This window comes from Pseudomyrmex gracilis, unplaced genomic scaffold (assembly GCF_002006095.1).
Source record: "Pseudomyrmex gracilis isolate BER0280 unplaced genomic scaffold, ASM200609v1 scaffold_36, whole genome shotgun sequence".
NCBI lineage: Eukaryota > Metazoa > Arthropoda > Insecta > Hymenoptera > Formicidae > Pseudomyrmex > Pseudomyrmex gracilis.
The window spans coordinates 328,384-349,205 of record NW_018020620.1 but is presented as its reverse complement, the minus strand read 5'-3'; the positions used below and the strand labels follow the sequence as shown (position 1 = coordinate 349,205).

The window sequence follows — 20,822 nt, the reverse complement described above, 5'->3', positions numbered from 1 at the left end:
ATCTTTTTTCGGTGGTTGTCTAGAATTGCAAATGAGACCGCAACGTAATTACGCAAGAATTATATCTCGTGAAACATATTAAATGTTTATTTTCTCTCTTGTTTGTATAATAGTGTAATATTTGAAACAAATTTTGCAACTAGCAACGCGATATATAATTATGTTAAATTATATCGTATAAACGATATTTCGAAGATTTGCTCTCGCAGTTTGTTAATAGAATCTAATACTTTTTTTTAACGCAAATTAGTTATTTTTCTTAAAAACTCAGAGTATTGAGACGTAAAATTTTATTTCTAAATAAATGTATAAATAAAAATAAGTAATAAAATAATAAAATTAATTATAAAAATATTTATAAGCGGCACGCGGAGAGATTTAAAACAAAAAAAAAACCGATTATCAAGGGAAATGATTAAACGATTTTATCCGCGTCTGAAATTTAAATGTTTCGTATCTCGCGTGATGTTTATTATATGTCCTTATAGAAGAAGATCAGGAAGATCGTAGGGTTCTATTCTCGCGCGTATTTCTGGTGCGTGGTCCGTCCGAATATTTATTTCAGTTCTCACATTTCGGCGACGCGTGCACGCGTATAAAAGCGCAGGGATGTGCGGAGAGCGCGCGCGAGTTTAAGCGGGCAAGAGCACAAGCGCCGGGATAAATATCGCATACTTGCGCGGAATGTGCACCGCGGCGCGAAGGTGGCCCGATATCAGCTTACGGTACATACGCGCGCCGCGTAAACGAGCCTTTTCGGAGAACGCGAGCGTGCAGCTTTTAACTTGCTCTGATATGGATTCGGGTTATTTCGCTCCCGCTTTATTATGACAGTAAACGATCCCATAACACACGTTCCTCACGTCCATATCACGTTGCATCGAGATTAATATATCGAATCATTTTAAACGAATTCATTTAAATAGACCAAGACGTTGCGGACGAGAGAGAAAGAGAATATGTGGAGTTTCTTTGTTTTTTTTTTTTTTAATATCTTCATAAATGTCCGACGCACCGCCACCGTCTTCCGTATCGCACACGCTCGGTGAATAATAATAAAAAAAAAAAAAAAAACACGATCGACGATTAAGGCACGTAATATTTTAATTCCTTGCAATTCTTGTGAGTTGTTTTTATTGTGTAACATGGTAATCTCTGCGGTTAGTTGCAAACTTGCAACACATAATTGTGTTGTGCGTGTGCGCGCTTTGCACGTGTAAAAAAAAAAAAAAAAAAAAAACAAACGCCGCGCTTATCTACATATAATTGTGGTTAAAATCATATTCAAAATTATTCATCGCGATGTGCGCGTATATAATTCTTCTCCTTTGCAATACAAGAAGAGTTGCAACAACTTCTAATTAACGTAGAATAGATTCAAGCAAAATGCAGTTATGTTCGCCGCGGTTTTTTTTTTTTTTAATTTAATCGAAATACAACCGATAGTACAAAAATAAACGATGAATTTTACAATTTTTTATGTGCACATTCGGCGTCTTGAATTCCGGAAATAACTTTTTGCGTCTTATCTATAGAATCAATAAATAAGACAGAGGTTATATCTATACACTATGTGTGTGACACGTAACAGACGGCAAGTTGCCGCCGCGTGTTGGAAAATCTAATTAATCTGCATTAAATTTATATATATATGTGCAAGATCTGTGTTTCCAAAGATAGACAGTGACACTGTCAGATATGTTTCTCTGTTTCTCTCCTTCTCTCTCTCTCTCGTCTTTTCCTTCTCTTTCGCGTTGAATCTGGCAATTTCTGAATTGCGTTTCACAATAATCTCGAAATTTATTTTATTCAATCTGCGCGCGCGAGGAAATTGATCTTTTCTCGTGAGATCTCTGAATTACGCGTCATCAGTCAACGAGCGCGCGGATCTCTCGTTTTTTTTTCTCTCTCTTTTAATATATGTATCCATATATATATATGTACATGTTTAACGATGAATCGAGCAATTTCTTTCCGACGGAAAAAGATCTTGCACAATTGTATTCACTCACGCGCGGACAATTACGCGTCGTCAACATCGTGAATTAGAATCGCGGTTACGCTGCTTGAATATACGAGAGAAGCGCGGCACTACTGTGCGGCACGTGCATCGCGTGTGCGTTATATATTTTTCCGTTTCTCCTGCGCTAAGCGAGAACGTCGAAATAAAAACGTCGGAATAAGAAAGCGGATTAAAACGAGCTAAAAATAATAATTCAACAAACGCAAGAAAGAAGAAGGTGAAAAAAAGAGATAAAGAAAAGAATTAAGAAGATTTTGCTCGGCGTGTGCCGAGCCGCGTGTATATAGGCGCGTGTATATAAAATTAATTAAAGTCGGTTGAGAGATAAAGAGAAAAATGCAAAGGGAGCTGCTTATTGTACTCATCGCACAACTCGGAAAGGGGGCATATATAACAAGCGGGGGGGTAAGGATGCATTTACGCGGGTGGCGCGTACTCTTCTCGGGTGTATATTGTGTGGTTTTAACCCTCTATCTTCTTCTTATTGCTTTCTCCCTAAGTTCTCTCTTCGTCGTGCGCGCTACTTCAACGTATTACCTCTCACCGGGGTCATCAACTAGCGGAAATGTGGGTTGCGGTCGCGCGGCGCCAAGCAAATCTTGACTTGTTAGGAGTTAATCACTTTCCGCCTTGCATATATATTTTATACAGTATTGTTTCAATCCTCGAGCGACTGAAACAAAACAAAATCGAATTATTTTTGTTCCGACAAATCGGTGGGTAGGGGTTTTTTAGGAGTCGTGATTGTGTGTTTTTTTCTTTTATCTCGAGCCTCTTGATGGAAAACTATTTTTTCTGAGAGAAAAAAATTTACTTTTTTTTATATTTAAATTAATAAATGTATTTTTTAATTCCCGAAGTCGACTATTTTTTTGTAAACAGTTATTTCTCTCTTTGTTATTTTTTTTTTTTTTTACTAGTAAGAGAGGAATGTATTTCGCGACACTTTTCGCGAAGCGAAAACATTTTTCTATCTCGATCGAATTTTATCTTTCTTTGCATTGATGAAGAAGTGTAACAACTTGTAGCTACGTAATTGCGTTCTATTATACGGCATTGTGATAAAGATTGTGAGAAAAGCGACGCTCGCGCCGTACTTTCGGTACGACGAAAACGATAATCCTCCTTCATTTCTCGCGAGCTGAGAATGAGACGCGTTTGTTGACACCGTCATCGCGGTGTATAAACCGATCGAGGTGTCAAAGTGGCACAGTGACGGTTGTCGGCTGCCACGCCACTAGAGATGAGTCTCTCTGTGGGATCTCGAGGGAAGGGGGGACGAAGAGAGGTGATCGTTGATGGGAACGCCGATGATGGAGACAAAGAGAGTCCCTCGAGTAGTTCTCGCAGAACGAAAGGGGAAGGATGTGAGAAGGACGTGTGTCTATCTTTCTTCCTTCTTTCTCTCATCTTCTTTTCTCTCTTCTTTCTCTCTTATATTGCTGAAAGAAACGAATCGAGCCGAAGGAAGCGACGTGAAAAAAAAAAAAAAAGAAGATACGCCGGGGTAGGAAAGTAAGAAGAGACCGAAAGAGACAGGCGACGCGATTGCCGTCTTGCTTGCTTCAAAGTTGACGGGACGGGGGGTTGTACTTCGGACACACGTCCCGACATTCCCCCGGGGTCCCCAGAGAGAGTCACACACCATCTCACCCTTACCGCACACGGATCCTTACGGAAAGAACTCCCCGGTGGCGAGTGTAAGAAGCCGAGGACAATAATCCTGCTGACAGCCGGCTCATCGCCGCAGCTTATTTCGATCCGCGACGAATCCCCGAGACCGTAAGAGGAACACTGTCCGCGTCTTACCAGTATATACGCGCCTGTCATACGCGTCGTAATATCAGGATTTAATGTTATTAACGCGCACTCACACGCACACGTACATCAGAAACAAGCCGGAAACTCGTAAGAAGCCAAAGTGCTGAAACAAAAAAAAATAATAAAAGAAACCACATATTCGAAAACATCTTTGTATGATATTTCTCTTTGTTTTAGATTTGCGCAATAATGATTCGTTTGACGCAAGAATTTAAATCTTACGGCATTAACAATTTATTTTAATCAAAGAAGACTCTGAGATAATTCAAACGATGTGCTAATTAGTAATATATTGCTAAAGCAGAGAGAGGACATGTATACTTAGCGTACAATGTTGACTTCGCAGAGATAAGAATATCTTCTTAACGGAAAGAAATAAAGATACGCGAAAATAAAACCGCTTATGCAACGAAAAGGCTAAGATCTTTCAAGTCTTCGAATAAATTGCGAAGTGGTTCAAATATTTAATCTGTGCTTTGCGCGCGGAAAATACGTCGTTCGCGGACGGGCCGCTAAGAAAGTGAACATTTCATCTATAAAAAGTGTTTTTAATCCTTTCATTATTTTTTTTTTTCTTCAAGTCTTGCGAAGCCATTTGAAGAAAAAAAAACATTTTTGGTAACAAAATATTCAAATTAGTTGCATTGTGTGTGTGCGCGTGCGTGTGTGTTAACAGTGAGATCTTCGTGTTTACAGACAATTCGCGTGAACGAGTATTGTGAGAATTTTTTAACGTAATTCTGTCAAAAAAAAAAAAGAAAAAAAAAGAAACACGTTTTGTCGCAATTTCGAGCGAAAAGAGCCTTGAATCTTCGATCGATTCAAGCGCGAATGTCGACCACCGGTCGTGTGACGGTATTCGTGTCATTTGGCAGGGATGTGGAGAACGAAGACGAAATCGCAAAATACCGAAAAATGTGTCATGTGTGAACGGCATCGTCATCGCGCGGTTTAAGGGCGATGAAACACGCGCGCATTTACGAAGAGTATCTTTTGATACACGCGCACGTTAATGTCGCACCGCGCGTTCGCACCTCTCCACGCACCTTCTCACGATCCCATTTGCAAAGAAGCTTAATTATTACATAGAAATGCATCAGATATTCTAATGTATTCCGCTCACGTTACAAACAACAATGATTATTCTTGGCGCATACATACGCATATATAATATAGTCTGCGAAACAAAAAAAAAAAAAAAAAGCGAATGCATAACGACGATGTTCTCTCTCTTTCAAAGTCTTCTCTCTGTTCAAAGTAAGAAGACCGGCGCAACACTATCTGTGACAATATTTCTTAATTGGTCATTTACTGGCGCGATTATCTTAATCTTTTTCCCGGAAAGAGAGAGAGATATATCGGAGCAATATGATGTAACCGTTTGATAAAGTGCTAAAATCTATAGCGAGAGGAATCACATCGGCGATCTTACACATATGTGTGTGTGTGTGTGTGTATATATATAGTTTTAATTCCGCCGGCATTATCACAAATTACTCGTAGAAACTCGATGAGAGACGACGCGAATTGAAAATGAGAACAAAGTCGTCTTTGTGATATGTATCCGGTTTGTTTGCGATATTGAGACGAGACTCGCGTAATAAAACGCAACACCAGCGCCGCGCGCGCACCAATCAGCGCCAATTCGCAGATAATATCGAAATACGAAATACGGTGTATCGAACGGCAACGGGAGAGGGGGGGAGAGTACACGCGGCAACGGAATTATTAATATTAGCCGCGCTTTCGTGTGCGCGAGAGCGCGAGAAACCGGGCTCGATGATCGACCGATTTGTTTATCCGCCGAATGCGGAATATCAAAAGGATTTTAGAGGCAGCGAATAGATAATAAACATCGGCCAATAAAGATATCTGAAAATACGGTGCTGTAATACACCCGTGCGTCTCTGTATACCGAACACGCGTCCAAATTACGGGACCGGCCTGATCTATGATTATGAGGATTCCGAGGCGAGGCCCGATGGCGAGGCCGTACCTCTTCTTGTCTTTTGACGATCGCGCGTGCGAGACGCGCGCCTGTTTTCTTGATTGCTGATCCCGCAGTCCCCGGAGAAAGGTACATAAATCGTGCCGTCATTCCATCGAGAATACATACAAGATATATTATACGATTGGATATAGAATTTTTCTTCGGAGCACGCGCGAAATTTCTTTTTCTCTAAAGATTTGAGTTGAGCGCGCAATTAACGTGAAAAAAAAAAAAAAAAAATAGCGGACGCGGGTAAAGCAAATTGATCGCGGACACAATGAAGATTCACGATGAAAAAGAGAGACGAAGAGACGGGATCGGGGTTATACCTCCCCACACACGAACGATCTATACTTCTCCGTCACATTCGAAAAGCGGCGCCACGAAAATACCGCTTCCGGTTGCCCTAGATTCTCGCAATTCATACGAGTCCTCTTTTCTCTCTCTCTCTTTTTCTCTCTCTCTCTCTCTCCCTCTCTCCTCTCTATAGAGTTGCGACGCGAGCTCTGTACAGAGCGAATCCCGTTCAAAGCGGTCCATCATTTATGTATCCAGTGACCACCCTCTTATGTGTCGATGGAGATTCTCTTTCTCCCTCTCTTCGCGGGACTCTTTTAAAATTCCATTAAAGAGTGCAGCGGCGCTTTTGTTTTTTTATTCCTCGGCTCCTTGTTGTCTCGGCCGCGGAGAAGGGACTAGCAAAGCACAAGATCGGGCTCCTTGCGCCGCGTCCCTTCCTCTCTCTCTCTCTCTTTCTCTTGCGTTCCGTTCAATCGATTATTCATAAAGCTATGTATTTCGGACGAAGGCGATCGAGCGATAAGATTGCGTCTGACATCCGGGAGGGCTCATAATCCGATCTACGTTGCGGGGTTGTTCACGTCGTCTTTGGAGTCGTCGTCGTCGTCGTCGTCGTCGTCGTCGTCGTCGCCGCCGCGCGCTCTTGGCAGCGCGACGTAATTTTAGACAGTATCCGCGCAGTGACAGTCTTTATAACGCACGTGAAGTATGAACCACTTCCGGTGGATCTACGTCACCCCAGCATGTCCCCCTTGCACTCGCAACTCCAGTGGCTCCGATTCTAAATCTAGACAAGCGAATTTCGTGGCCTTTAGCCTCGCATTTTGTGGCAACGCCCGCCGCAACCGGACAAAAATCCGCGTTCGGTCGTGATGCAACGCAATATTGTTCGTTGTACGATAAAAAAAAAAAAAAAAAAAAAAAAAAAAAAAAAAACTGAAATCCGCGTCCTACGCCGAAGAAAACGCGTCTTGAATTTTCAACACGGGGTTGTTACTTTCTTTCCGAACTGCTTCTACATTGCGCGCTTCTATGTTGCGAATTGCAAAAAAGTACGTGCATTATAATATTATAATAAAAACGTGAGATGAATATGTCGTTGTCGAATTATTATTATTCAACAAAATCTTGCGCGTGATTATTATCACACTGGTCTGAGAAAAAAAAAGCGACGCACTTTCTCTCGCGTCATTTTCGAAATCGCCCGATCGACCGATCCGCGGGTTACAAAATAAACGTCAGAATAATGATTATTGCGGGGCGAGGAGGGCGAGAGGGTAGGTATGTTTCGGTAATTGCGAGGCTAAGTTTAGTCCGTGCAGTTGGCGTCAATGCGCGGATGCATATTCAGAACGGAGCTCCTTATATTCTTATGCTCACTTACTAAACCGCCGCGTCGCGTGTAGATGTGAATGTGAATGGAACTTGCTGGCACCCCGCCTGTTTATATTTAGCCACTGTGGGCGGTATAGCTGTCACGGATACGTATCATCGGCATAACTGAACTGTGCAAATGAATAATGAAGTTCCAGTCGCCTCTTTCTCTCTCTCTCTCTCTCTCTCTATCTCTCTCTCTCCCTCTCTCTCTCTCTGTCTCTCTCTTTCTCTCTCTTTCTTTTGCTTTCTCCTCCTTTCTCTCTCTCTCTCGCTCTCTTCCTTTCTCTCCTCCTCTCTTCTCCTTCGCTGTGTCGCCTTTGCTCGCCCATTATAGATGCCGCGAACCGAAGATGTTACCCGAATTGGCGTTATCCGGTCGCGTCGGCATTGTCTTCTCCCGGTGGCCGATTCCATTGGCGTTACCAAAACGAACAGCGACATGTGGTCTCAATGAACGCACATGCGCGTATGCGCTTCGCGCAGGAACATAAACGCACAGTTCGGCAAGCCTTTGAGCCGTCGGTCCTCTTGCCGTACCGACGCGTCGTAAAAGATAGTAACGTCAACGAATGCAGAATGAAGAACGTAGTCATACGATACTCTTAATGACTCGTAACGAACTGTCCGGTTAATTTCGCTCACAGCTTAATACAACGCTAGCTTCAATAGCAACAACAATCGTTTCCTCCCCCGAGTTCTCTCCACCGAGAGACCGCGGCACATTGTCAAAAGAAATAAAAAAACTGTTTTTTTGTGTTTCGATCATCATCGCAAACTAATTAACTCAGTTGCGAAAGGTGGTTCGCAGCAATGTGGGACGCAAAGTTGAAGACGAGATCGATCGATTTTTCGCACATATATTTTTCGCGCGTAGTATTATTATATATTTCGCTTCGATATCTAGGTCTAGATTACATTGCTCGGTAATTTCTGCTATCGTTTTTAACAAACTCGCGAAGATCACAAGAAGTATCCGGCAATAACTAATTGACACGGAAGGTCACCGCTTATCGACGCTTGTGCAACACTCTGTTTTGCACAGATGCGTTGTCATATTGAGTGACACACAAAAACCGAACGTAGTTCTTTTTTTTTTGCCTCGCGTAACCGTGTGTTCATTATACAATTATTTTACGATTGTATAACAAACGTATGTAAGTTGACGCGCGTTCTTGTTTTTTTTTCATCGAGAGACTCTCCGCGCCACGGCTGTGTCAAAGATTCCGGGGAGTCGCGTCGATCACATTCTCGATCGTAAATTAATTTTCTCTTCGTCGAATGTGGAAGAAATTAACATATAAGCGCACGGAGACTCCCTCGGGGAGGAAGGACGGCAGCGTCCATCCACGGGCGTGCATCTCCGCATTTCCACGCGCGCGCGCGCGCGCGTGACTTCTCAGCTGGTGCGCACAGGCTGGATGAATAAACGTCTTCCTTATCGTCTAAAATAAACCCCACACATATCTGGATCGCAGCCAGGACGTAGAAAAGTAGTAAAGCACAATGATATTCGTCGTGTAAATTGTTGCGCGTTTCTCCTGTGGGCAGGAGATTGGATCAAACGCTCTCGCCCGTTCAAGAGTCCGCCGACTTATACCGTCGTACACGTCCTAATGCTATTAATATCGCGCACATTGGAAAATTCGCTGGCTATGCACTTGGCTGGAGGAGAGGAAGCTTGGCTTGATAGCGCGATATATATATTATAACAGACGAGAAGACGCGCAATTAGAATTCTTCAACCTCTTAATTGCGAGGCGATAATCCGTCTTTTGTCGACGAGATATTATTGCGACGCCGAGAGTTGTAACATCGTGTTAAAATATATCTACGTAATAAGTTGATACTCAAAGAGAGGAGAAGAGTTTGATAATTTGACACTCTACTCGGAATTCCTTGATAAATAATCTGTGTTCCCCTATATTAAAATTACGCAGCGTAAAAATACGTGTGTGTATGTGTGTGTGTGTTGATAAAATAAAAAGTAAAATAAAATATTTATTCAGTAAACATTTATAATTGACACGTTTCGTACGCAAAATAATTTTATCCACGTGAAGTATAAAAAGTGACAGCAGCTTTTTTTTTTCACTCGCGAAACAACTATTCGATTTTTTTTTTTTTTTATCCCACTAACCGCTGATTTGTCAAGCAGTGGTTCCTTCTACGCAATGTGTTTCGCGTAATATCAATACGCATTCATATATGACCCCGAAGTATGTGCTGTTTTATATTTATTTGTATGCAAAAAGACGCGGAGTTTATACAAGAGTTATATGAGTAAAATAATAATATAACACTATATATGTAACTTATTTATACAAACTTGCACAAATGTCAGCAAAAGATCGTCGCCGTTTGTACATCTGGTCGAAGCAACGAACTCGTCCGACTCGTACTTATTACTTTATTTAATTCGCTAGAAAAAAAAAAAACCCGCTTCTGCACCACGGCTGAAATTCTTTTTTTTTTTTTGTTTTTTTAAACATAACGTGCGAACGAACAATAAAAGTTCTTCGCGCGATGCGCCTGCGAAACTTGCGTCCAGGTTATTAAAGTAACGAGGACGAGTATCTCTGACGGTGCAATATCTCTTTTATTCATTGTAATGTCATATTGAAGCGCATCGCACGAACGAAGCTCGAGAAAAAAAGAGAATTCCGCGCTCGGAACAACAAAACTGCAATCCGCGTCTGAAATATATGAAACGTACGCGTATGAAAGGCATATATGAAACGGTCTTTACGACGTTCGGGTCGTATACGAGTCGTTAGCGGCACAAAGTGGCAATCGCATCGCGCAATTTGACTCGACTCTTACATTGTCCCGGCAACACGTCCGATATAATTTATCCGTGCGAACGGAGTTGTTCCAACGAACAGTTTGTTTCACCCCCGCGATAGCGAACGTCATGATCTCGCCGCCATCGTCTTTGTGTGCGAATCTCTTCTTTTTCTCTCTCTCTCTCTCTCATCTCTCGGTATGTAGAACCGTCGGTGCAGAGCGGAGCGCAGAGCGTCCCTTTAATTAGTGGTCCGTGTGCCTTTACAGTCGTATCCCGCTCACATGACGGTCGACTCGCAGAAGCAAATCGAGATGCAGCGGCTGCAAACGGAGCACTTGAAGCGGCAGCAAGAGCACATCATGCAGCACAACATCCAGGAGTTGCAGGCTCAGATGACAAAGAGCCAGCTGAGCATGTCGGGGCCGCAGTCGTTTATGTTCCTGCCGTTTCTCGAGCAGCTCAGAGGGTTGCCCGTACAATCGTCCATGCCGCCGCCACCGGCCACGTCGACCGCCACAACCGGCAACAAGCACATCAACTCCATCGCCAATGTACGTCGATCGGATTTATCGTGTTGTTGTAGCGATATTGGTGCTTGCTCGCGCGCGCCCACATATGTTTTCAAGTGTCCGCTCACAATTGCATTGTATAATCAAATACCGCATTTTCTCGCGACACACTCGATCACTTTCGCGATCTGTTCTGTTATTTAATCGGTCGGAAAAAATTCGAACTATTCGTAGGAAAAAGACTCGGAAAGCGCCAAACGTCGGTGTTCACTTAAATAAAAAAAAAAAAAAACATTTTTTTCTATTATTACATGAAAGTTAAATTAGTTACATAGTATCTTATTATTAATCTTATTATTAATCGATCGGTAATCGTCGAAGGAGACGTAAAAGAAGATATTTTTAGAGAGACTACCTTCTCTCGTTCGCAGATGATCAGCAGTCATCGGGAAGGCCCGAGCTGGGCGACCGCGCATCTCGCGCAGATGACCACGCAAATGGAGAAGGAATCGTCGTCACCGGCACCGATCTCCTCCGCCGTAGCCCCGACGGCCCCGCCGCTTCAGGATCTCGACGCGCCGTTGAACCTAACCAAGCCGAAGTCGACGTCCTCGGGTGCAACAGCGTCATCCTCGTCGCCCGGTAGCGATTCTCACTCGACCGGCGCCGGAAGTAGCGGTCAGCAGGAGCAACCGCTCGCGGCGACCGCGCCCAAGCTTTTCCCGCCAGGACTGCCGATACCGCGGAATTATCTGCCGACGCTTCCTTACGCGGGCTTGCCGCCGCATCTCAGTACCCTATCTTCTCCGAGTGAGTGAAACAACATTTTGCGATGTTTTTAGCGATAAAAAAAAAAAGAAAAGAAAAAAAAGAAAGAAATAAGAACGGAAGTCAAACGTCGCTTCTCTATCGTTTGAGTGAATTAGAAATATCAAAACGACGAAGCAATTATCTTGAATACGATCTCATTGTGTTCGCGTGACGATTGCGTATGTTTTTTTTTTTTTTTTTTTGTAGAAAATTTTCTCGGAAAACTTGCACTGTGCGTCAATCGGTTCGATTCCGTTGATCATAATTCGAATTGTGAACCGCGTGATTAAAGTAATGTGCACTTTTTGCAACACGATTCGAGTGGTGGTAAAATCGTCGTTAATGGAACAGAACTGGTTGTGCGCGATACATTCGTTTTTTTTTTTTTTTTTTCATAGAACAAATGCAAATTGGCAATTGCGGTAAATGGCTTTTGAAAAGAAAGACGCGCGATTAAGTGGCGCGCGCGGCGCGACTTTATGCCGATGATGAACACTTCAAATCATCCTCGAGCGGAATTAGTTTTCCGCGATTGCTCGCGCGGCTTATCTTTTTTTTTTTGTTTTTTTTTCCATTCGAACGCTCATCCCGCAAGAGAAAGAACCTGTTTCTGGCTCGTATCTGGTTTTTGCCTGGACCGGCGCAATATATAGCTCTCGTGCCCATAATCAACGACGCGTAACGCGATTCCGCCCGATAAGGGCTGCGTAATGAGATTCGCCAAGAGAAAAACCGCGAGATTTCCCAGCTGTAACGTCATTGTAACGTTAGAACGAGTCGTCTCGCAAAAGTCGTGCATCGCGACGCGTTACTTTATTTTGTCACTTTATTCGACGACGATATAATGTCTGTTAATAATTTAGCGGCAAGGAAAATCCAATCTCTCTTTAATTTTATGAAAAAAAAAAAAACATGTTCTTATTTACAAATTTATTGCAAAATGTTGAATTTTCAAACTCTTCGAAAACAAAACCAGCTACGTGAAATGAAAAATGTTTGCCAAAAAATGTTGCGATCGAGTTTGAATTGGACGCGAAGAATTCAACACGTGTCTTTCACCGATCGAAATATCTCGAAATCATTTTCTACTCTCGATTTGATTATTCTTCATCGCGCGCGTACAACATAACATACATTTCTTCAATTTATCCCGTTACAGTGGGCAAGGTAATGTCCAAGGACGAGGCCGGTGGACCGGGCGGATCCGCGGCGGCCGCTGCGGTCGCCGCCGTGGAAAAGCACTTTGCGATGCACGGGCTCTACTTGCCGCCGAGCGCGGGTGCGATGCCACCGTCGGCCCAAACTCAAAGGCCGATCAAACATTCGAGCTCTCGGGAAGAAACGCCACAGGAAGAGCAAGACTTTCTCTCGACGCCTCACAGTGAGTAGATATATCGAAATCTCGGTATCGATCAAATCTCGCGGACTTGGCATTAATTAATTACAATTGTGCATTTTGATTTTTTTGTATAAAAGATTTGTAAAAAAAAAAAAAAAAAACAAGCGATGTTATACAAATATGGAATAAAATATGAATATATTTACTATATAAAAAATAATAATAATAATAAATATTCGCGACAATCACCAAGTTCTTTCATTCTTGTTCGCACGCTTTTGATACATGTAATTCGATTTTGAAATTGCAGTGTGGCGAGATCCGGCGTATAAAGTAGCGGAAGACATAACGGAAAAAGGTAAGCAGTCTTCTATGAGTGTAACGATTAGGCTAATATTACACTCTTGTTTTGAGAGTGCCAAACGAAACGCCCTCGCGAAATCAGATTCGTTTCTCACGAGAGTATCGTGAATCACGACGACGACGTGACATCTAACGCCCCTGTTTCTCTCTCTTTCTCTCCTCAGCTAAAATGGTGAGGCAGCAGAAACGGGAGGGTGAGAACAAGCCACATATCAAACGACCTATGAACGCGTTCATGGTTTGGGCCAAAGATGAGCGCAGGAAGATCTTGAAAGCCTGTCCGGATATGCACAATTCCAACATATCGAAAATTCTCGGTAAGGAAAAACACCGTTAATACATAATAAATTCTGATATTTATGGTTATATTCTTCAATTGATTGCAATATTGTTCTAATTTTAATCAGTTCAACTTGATCAAGTTTGCAATTATTAAATACATGTGCGTAAATTCTCTCGTAGATTTATACGCTCTAAAACAAAATAAAATAAAAATATGAAACTTTGATATCTATAACGTATATACATTCAAAGATTTTTTTTTTTTTACCGTAGAATATTTAATTACATGCTTTTGAACGCGCGGTGTATTTTTTTTCTTTTTTTTTTTGTTTTACAGGCGCCCGGTGGAAGGCGATGTCGAACTCGGAGAAACAACCGTACTACGAGGAACAATCGCGGCTGTCGAAACTGCACATGGAGAAACATCCGGACTATAGGTACCGACCGCGACCGAAACGCACGTGTATCGTGGACGGCAAGAAGATGCGCATCTCCGAATACAAATCGCTGATGCGACAGCGGCGACAAGAGATGCGGCAGCTGTGGTGCCGGGACGGCGGCACCGAGATGAACTTTCTGTCGCCAGTCGGGGCCGATCTCACCGGCACGCAGCATCATTCGAGTACGGGTGCTGGCCCGTCGGCGCGTCCGTCGGTCTCGCCGCCGGCGACGATGTTGAACGGCGGCAGCGGCGGCGGTGGCACCGCCGGCCCGAGCTCGGACCATCCGTCGTTCTATTATCCGCAGGACAGTCTCTCGCCCACGGACATGATGAACTTCTCGCCCGAGAATTCCGGCTCGATCGGTGGATACGACGCGAGTCCGCGGCATCACGACGAGGATTGAACCGCGGCTCCGGGTCAGCCATGCCTTTGGCCACCCGGAGCGTCATCGTCCTCATCGTCGTCATCATCGTCGGCGGCTGCAGCCGCGGCGGCGGCCGCGGCGGCCGCGGCAGCGGCGTCCACGTCAAGACTTACTCACGAGCTCTTCTGGTAATCGGAATGAGTTTCGTCTGTCGCGGTATGACACAGCCCGCTCGAGTAGCGTCTCGAGTAAGCCGCAAACACGCACACAAGGACGCGAATTTTGACTCGACATTTCTTCACGCAGCGAAGCGAGAGCCAGAAGGAAGATTACGAGGAAGAGAGGAATCGAGCGTCTCGAAACCTCATCCGAGGTTGTGATTTAAAAAAAAAAAAAAAAAAAAAACGTTTTATCTCTGTGCCATCGTACACGAAACGTAAAAGACCTATTCTGCGAAGCGGAAAAAAAATGCGGTGCTTGTCTCCGCTCTTCAATATCGCCGTTGTGATGTCGCTTGATTGTCGGTCGTTCTTATTCATCTATACCGCGAAGGAACGTTGACGAATGTGTTTTAGTATTACATATATGCGGGCGCTTTGATGAAAAATGAAAAAAAAAAACCGAGAAACGCGGCCCCGAGTATAGTTCACCCCCTTCTCCGATTTAGAAGAAAAGTCTCCGTACGCGACTCCTGCCTGCAAGTATCAATAAAAAATGTCATTTCTCATCTCGTGGAATTGTTCACGCTTCGATGCAGCGTCCAAAATCTATCTGGCGACTCGTCCAAACACACACACACACACACGCACGTTAAATATTTCGAAACGAACATTGTTACAAATTATTAGACTATTTTATTATTGAAAAAGTTAAGCGTCTTATATATTCGCGCCCCCCGATATTTCGCATTTTGATTTTCGCGTTCGCGCCTCTTTCCCTATCGCTTCGCGATGTACCGCTATTTCGAGATACAGTTCGTATCGAGACTCGAATGTGTTTATTCGCTTCGCACGCGCAATAGTCGACGGCCGCGAAAACTCGCCTTGTGTTAAACTCGTTGTTTTCGTTTTTCCGCGCGCGCGCTGTGGCATTTCTCAAACGAAATACTTCACCCGTACGCATTCTAAACTACCCGCAGTCTAAACTGAAAACAACACGAAACGACGCCTCAAAGAGGTCGTAAAGACCCGTGTATAGACGGTTCTAATCTCTCGGACATTTCGTTTTCGCAAACACTCACGCGGTTACACCAGAGAGGAGGGTGGCGCGTCTCTTGCGCGCGCGTCGGCGAAGTCGAACTTCTTCTCGCGTTTTCTTCATCGTAATCAAAAATACTATATAAATCATTTGAAAAAACAAAACAAAAAAAAAGAAAACTCACATCCACCGAATCGTGTCAATAGTTTAATACACGTGGAGAGACAACCGGTGCGGAATCAGCGGCCAAAAAACCCAAACGCTGCAACTTTTGATCGACGTACGTCGGGCAAGATGATGAGAGAGACGACGCGTAATACGTGTTTATTCGCATAAATTTTTAACAAGACAATGCGCGTGTGTCGGCTCGGCGCGCAAATTGTGCCGAGCACTTTTTTATCGAGTTGGATAAAGCGATACGCGCGTTGCGACATTGTCAAAACAAAAAAATCTTGTTCCTAATTCTTTCCAAGTGTGTACGTGTATATAGATTACGCCATTCCGGTCGGTTGTGTGTTGTGACAGACGGAGAAACAGAGAAGTATACAAAAAAAAAAAAAAAAGAAAAGAACACACACACACACACAAAATTAATAAACAAAACTTTGGTCCACGTTGCAGCATCTTCTGTAATAATCGCGAGTCCGAACACGCGCGTGTGTCAGCAATCTTATCTCGCGACCGCCAGTCAAGTTTTTTCTTAATGTATATGTACCCCCCCGTACACATACACATTGAAAGAAAATTTTTTTTTTTTAATAAAAATCGACCCACATTCGACACGTCGAAAGAAAAGGTCCGAAACCGAGTGAGAGAAAAAAAAACACATAAGAGAGATAATCGCTCGCGCGATTGATCACCAGTGCGTGACAGTTTCGTTTAACGTAATAAAAATACTTAGTACTTATAGTATTTTCATCGTTAATTTATTGTCCGTAATGTAAAAAGAAAGAAAGAAAAAAAAAACAATACGCGGCAAGTAGCCGAAGCGGGTAATGGGTCGACTGAGTAGCGAGACGCGCGGAATGGGGCGAGAGGAAAATGTACGAATGTAAGAAACGTGAAAAATTAGCGAATCGTCGAATATAATTAGTACAACGTTACGGAAAGAACGTTCACGGAAAGAAAATTAGCGTTATATTTGTCGAAAGAGCGTCGGCGCGCGTATCGAACGATCTAATCGTCACGCGCGACACGTCGTCGTCGCATTTGTTCGAGATGCGACGTAAAAAGAAAAAAACACACATTTGCGTTACATTATGTTTCTGTTTACTCTGTCGAAGTAACGTTTTACCAATATAAAAAGAAGGTGTGATTGGTTAATTTAAAGCGAATGGGATTGACGGGGATGATTACGGCCTCATGCAAAGTCGATGCGAGAAAAAAAAAAAAAAAAAAAGCATCGCACGGTTGTAACGTAGTAATATAGACAAGACGGTTTGTAGGACGATCGAACAAGGAGGAAAGGTGATGATTTAGAGCTCGATGTGATAATACTTATGTGCCAAATAGAGTTTTCGCGGGCGGGGGTTAATCAAAAAAAAAAAAAAAAAAAAAAAAAAAAAAACCTCTAGTTCCGAGTCGCAACGTTGACACAACGTGAAACGAATTCTTGCGACTCCTTTTCTCTTTTTTTTTCACATTTTTTCTCCTTTTCTTGTTATTTATGATCAGTGCAATTATACATGTACATGTATATATATATATATATATATATCTATCTATATATATGTATATGTATATGTATATGTATATGTGTATGTATATATACAATATATATATACATATATACATGGTACCTAATATTTTATAGAAAGAGAGCCAGTATATCTCCTCGATATGTATCTGCACCCGTTTCGTTGGGGCTCGATCGGCGTCAGATTATAGAATAGCTTAATGTTGATAATAATTTATTTTATGTATATAATGGATTTGTACAATGTGTCGGGGAAGGATGAATCATCGGTCACGCGCTTCATCCGGCACGAACGTCAATATTATTAATGTACAGTGTAACTATATTGTGATGTATCTACGTAGCTACAATTATATGTGTAATTATTCGAAGAATGTAGATTGACAATGTTTAAAGGCGATACGCGTATTTTTATTTTCATTGTCATTATTGTCTTTATTATTACGATTATTATTGACACCATTATTATTATTATTATTATTATTAATTATTAATTATTATTATTATTATTATTATTATCATTATTATATATGAATATTACAGTTATTAATATCGTCGTTGTTTATCTAGGACCATTATTCAAATGGTGAGCCCCCCTCTTATTACTTTTACTAGTAGCGAAAAAGGTTGTACGTGCCAGTTTTGACAAGAACGAGATAAGCAAAGTTCGTTGATTTATGTTTGAAATACTCAAAGTCAAAAATTCTAATATTTGTATATTTCAATCTTTGTAATATAAAAAGTTTTGGTTGGTCAAACGTATGTTATATATAACTGCAGAATATTGCAACTTTCCGAGAAAATGTAATCTTTACAAAGTCATCACATGTGAAACTGTATTCGTAACTTTCATGAAGAGTTTTGTTTTTTTAAAGTGTTTCGTAAATCAACCTTTTATCGCCAGTTGGGCTTTCACAAGCAAAGTAAAAAATAAAAAAAAAAAAAATAAAAAAAAAACAAATGATAGAGCAAGTTTTTTTATTTAAAATAAAAAGATTGAATATTTTTTTGGGTGAAAGATCTGCCTATCTTGCATTTTCTTTCGATTGTGCCATATCTTCGTTATCGCGTATAAAAACATCGAAAATTAATGCAATTGTTTTCATGTTTGCAAAATTTTATGTGATCGAACTATTTGATATAATAATACAAACTAACACGTGCAATAAAAAGAGTTCGACCCGCGTTCATTAATTTTTTCTTTTTTTCTTCTTCTTTTTTTCTTTCTTTTTATTTATTTATTTTGTTTTTTTTTTTTTTTTTTTGAGATCCGTGTTTCATTACTTACGGTATGTTTAATTTAAATACAAAATAGTTCTGCATTCCATCAACTCGATCGATTTTTCGTCCGTTTGATTGCTTGAAATTTAGCGATGATCTTTAGCGCGCGGCAATCCCCTTACTTTCAGATGTCACACAAACGTTACACACGATTAATAAAAAAAAAAAAAAAAAATTTCTCAGCGCATACACAATTATTATATTTACTGGCCTTTACATGCAACCAATGCGAATGCAAACTGTAAGAATAGTAAATTGTATAAATCGAATTACACTACTAAAATATATCATAGCATATTTAACGTAAAAAAGAAAAGTGAAAATACATACCACAGACACGCACATTACACACGTACACACGTACACACTAACATCCGCTCTCAATATTCCAAGCATTCACTTCATTTACATGTACGTTGTTGTTATAATGATATAAGAAAAAAAAAAGTATAATAAAATAACGCTTTACCGAAACTCAATTTTAGGTTTAGGTATATGCGATACTATTTCTAGATAAAAACTTGTATGTATGGGAAATGTATATAGTTAACGTAATATCAGCGCGAATATATGAGGGAAAGAGAGAGAGAGAGATAAAGTGAATGAGCACGCGTGTGTGAGAAAAAAGAGAGAGAAAGCATGTGCAAACGTGAGAGAAAGAAAGATAGTACGTAGAGAGTTACAAAAAGTGCGAATGGAACAAAAAATTGTCACGATCATCTTAACACTACTAGAAGAGTTTCGTGATCGTAAGAAATATATTGTCGATGTATATCAATAGCAGGAAATCAAAAGTATGTATTATAAGAAGGGATGAGTAAGAGAGTGAATCGCTAAATTGAGAAAAAGGAAAAAGAACATTACTTTAAATTTTATTTATTGATATTCGTAACAAAAAACTTCTTTTGTCGTGGCAGTGTTAAGATGAGCGTATAAATTATACAGTAGCAGGAAAGAAAAAGTCATCTTTCGTCATTATCCCGACTGAGAATTGTTTATTTTGCTGAATATATATTATTTACGAAAGAATCGAGTCACACAAAAACTCGAGCAGAGTGGCACTGACACTTAATTAACTCATTTAAGATATAATTTACAAATTTAAAAAAACTGTCGCGAACTGAATCATATACTTTTTTTAATGAAATATAATTTACAGATTTAAAAACTGTGAAAAAAAAAAAAAACTTAGATCGTAAGAGCGTAAGTTGGGCTGTACATCACATGAATGATTCTTCTACAGGTTTTGTATGTTTCTTAGAAAGGAAAAGTATATATTCGAGATGTCACGTATTATTTAAACCATGATATTTAAAATATGAATAAAATTGTTGATAAAATAGCAATTAGTCATTTATGTAAAAAACATCCCGAGAGATGACTTTTCCTTATAGATAGACATCAAATGCACTGTATCACAATAGAGAGAGAGAGAGCAGCACTATACATATATATATATATATATACATATATATATACATAATATATATATATATATATATATGTATATATATATAAACATATAAATATATGATTATATTTATTATAATAATTTGAAAGCTAGGTACTCTTTGTTGTTTGTATTTTACAAGCGTATAATCATTATTATACATAAATAAATATAAACTATATATAAATGAATAAAAATACAAGAGTTTTATTTTTTTACTTTTATTAAACGTGTATCTTTATAAAAAAAACAGAACGATTACAAGAGTTAAATTAGTGATATCGAAAATATAAAGTTAACAAAAACAAGGTTTCATCTATTTGCAATTCTGTGGCTGCCAATTTCTTTATCGCATTTTGTGCTTTCTCAAGCTGTTCGCTTTCTGATGGCGTCATCATTTCTGCGATCTAAAAAAAAAATGTACTTTTTAACATTTCGTTCTTTATGTTATTTTGCTGCTACGCGTACTGCAACATTTTTATCTCTTTTTTTATATACTAGTACATCACAGACGCGCGCTACGCGCACGCTATTATTTTTATTTTAACATATTCTGTCAGTAGACACAACATGTCACCGCGATGACAGCTAGTACACGTACACGCGGCCGAGGTCAATGATTCCCCTCCCCCCCCAAGGTCGCGCGGCCGAGTTCAGTGACCCCGTCAAGGCCGCGCGGCCGAGGTCAGTGACCCCGCCAAGGCCGCGCGGCCGAGGTCAGTGACCCCGCCAAGGCCGCGCGGCCGAGGTCAATGACCCCGTCAAGGCCGCGCGGCCGAGGTCAGTGACCCC

General features: G+C 41.1%; 2 protein-coding genes across 5 annotated transcripts in view; one reads left to right on the top strand and one right to left on the bottom strand.

Moving 5' to 3' along the window:
* The window catches only part of LOC109852819 (transcription factor SOX-5), a 134,832-nt gene extending 120,322 nt beyond the window's left edge, over positions 1-14,510 (top strand). For all 4 annotated transcript variants that reach the window (XM_020424328.1, XM_020424331.1, XM_020424329.1 and 1 more), the window contains 6 exons: positions 10,563-10,847; positions 11,237-11,615; positions 12,775-12,996; positions 13,265-13,312; positions 13,482-13,634; positions 13,937-14,510. In XM_020424328.1, coding sequence (XP_020279917.1) covers positions 10,563-10,847; positions 11,237-11,615; positions 12,775-12,996; positions 13,265-13,312; positions 13,482-13,634; positions 13,937-14,445 — 1,596 coding nt within the window. In that variant the 3' untranslated portion in view covers positions 14,446-14,510. The remainder of the gene's footprint in view (positions 1-10,562; positions 10,848-11,236; positions 11,616-12,774; positions 12,997-13,264; positions 13,313-13,481; positions 13,635-13,936) is intronic.
* A 5,740-nt stretch (positions 14,511-20,250) lies between these two features.
* LOC109852811 (DNA-directed RNA polymerase III subunit RPC3) overlaps positions 20,251-20,822 on the bottom strand; it is a 3,019-nt gene continuing 2,447 nt past the window's right edge. The window contains exon 7 of the mRNA XM_020424315.1: positions 20,251-20,437. Within this exon, the coding sequence (XP_020279904.1) occupies positions 20,303-20,437 (135 nt within the window). The 3' untranslated portion in view covers positions 20,251-20,302. The remainder of the gene's footprint in view (positions 20,438-20,822) is intronic.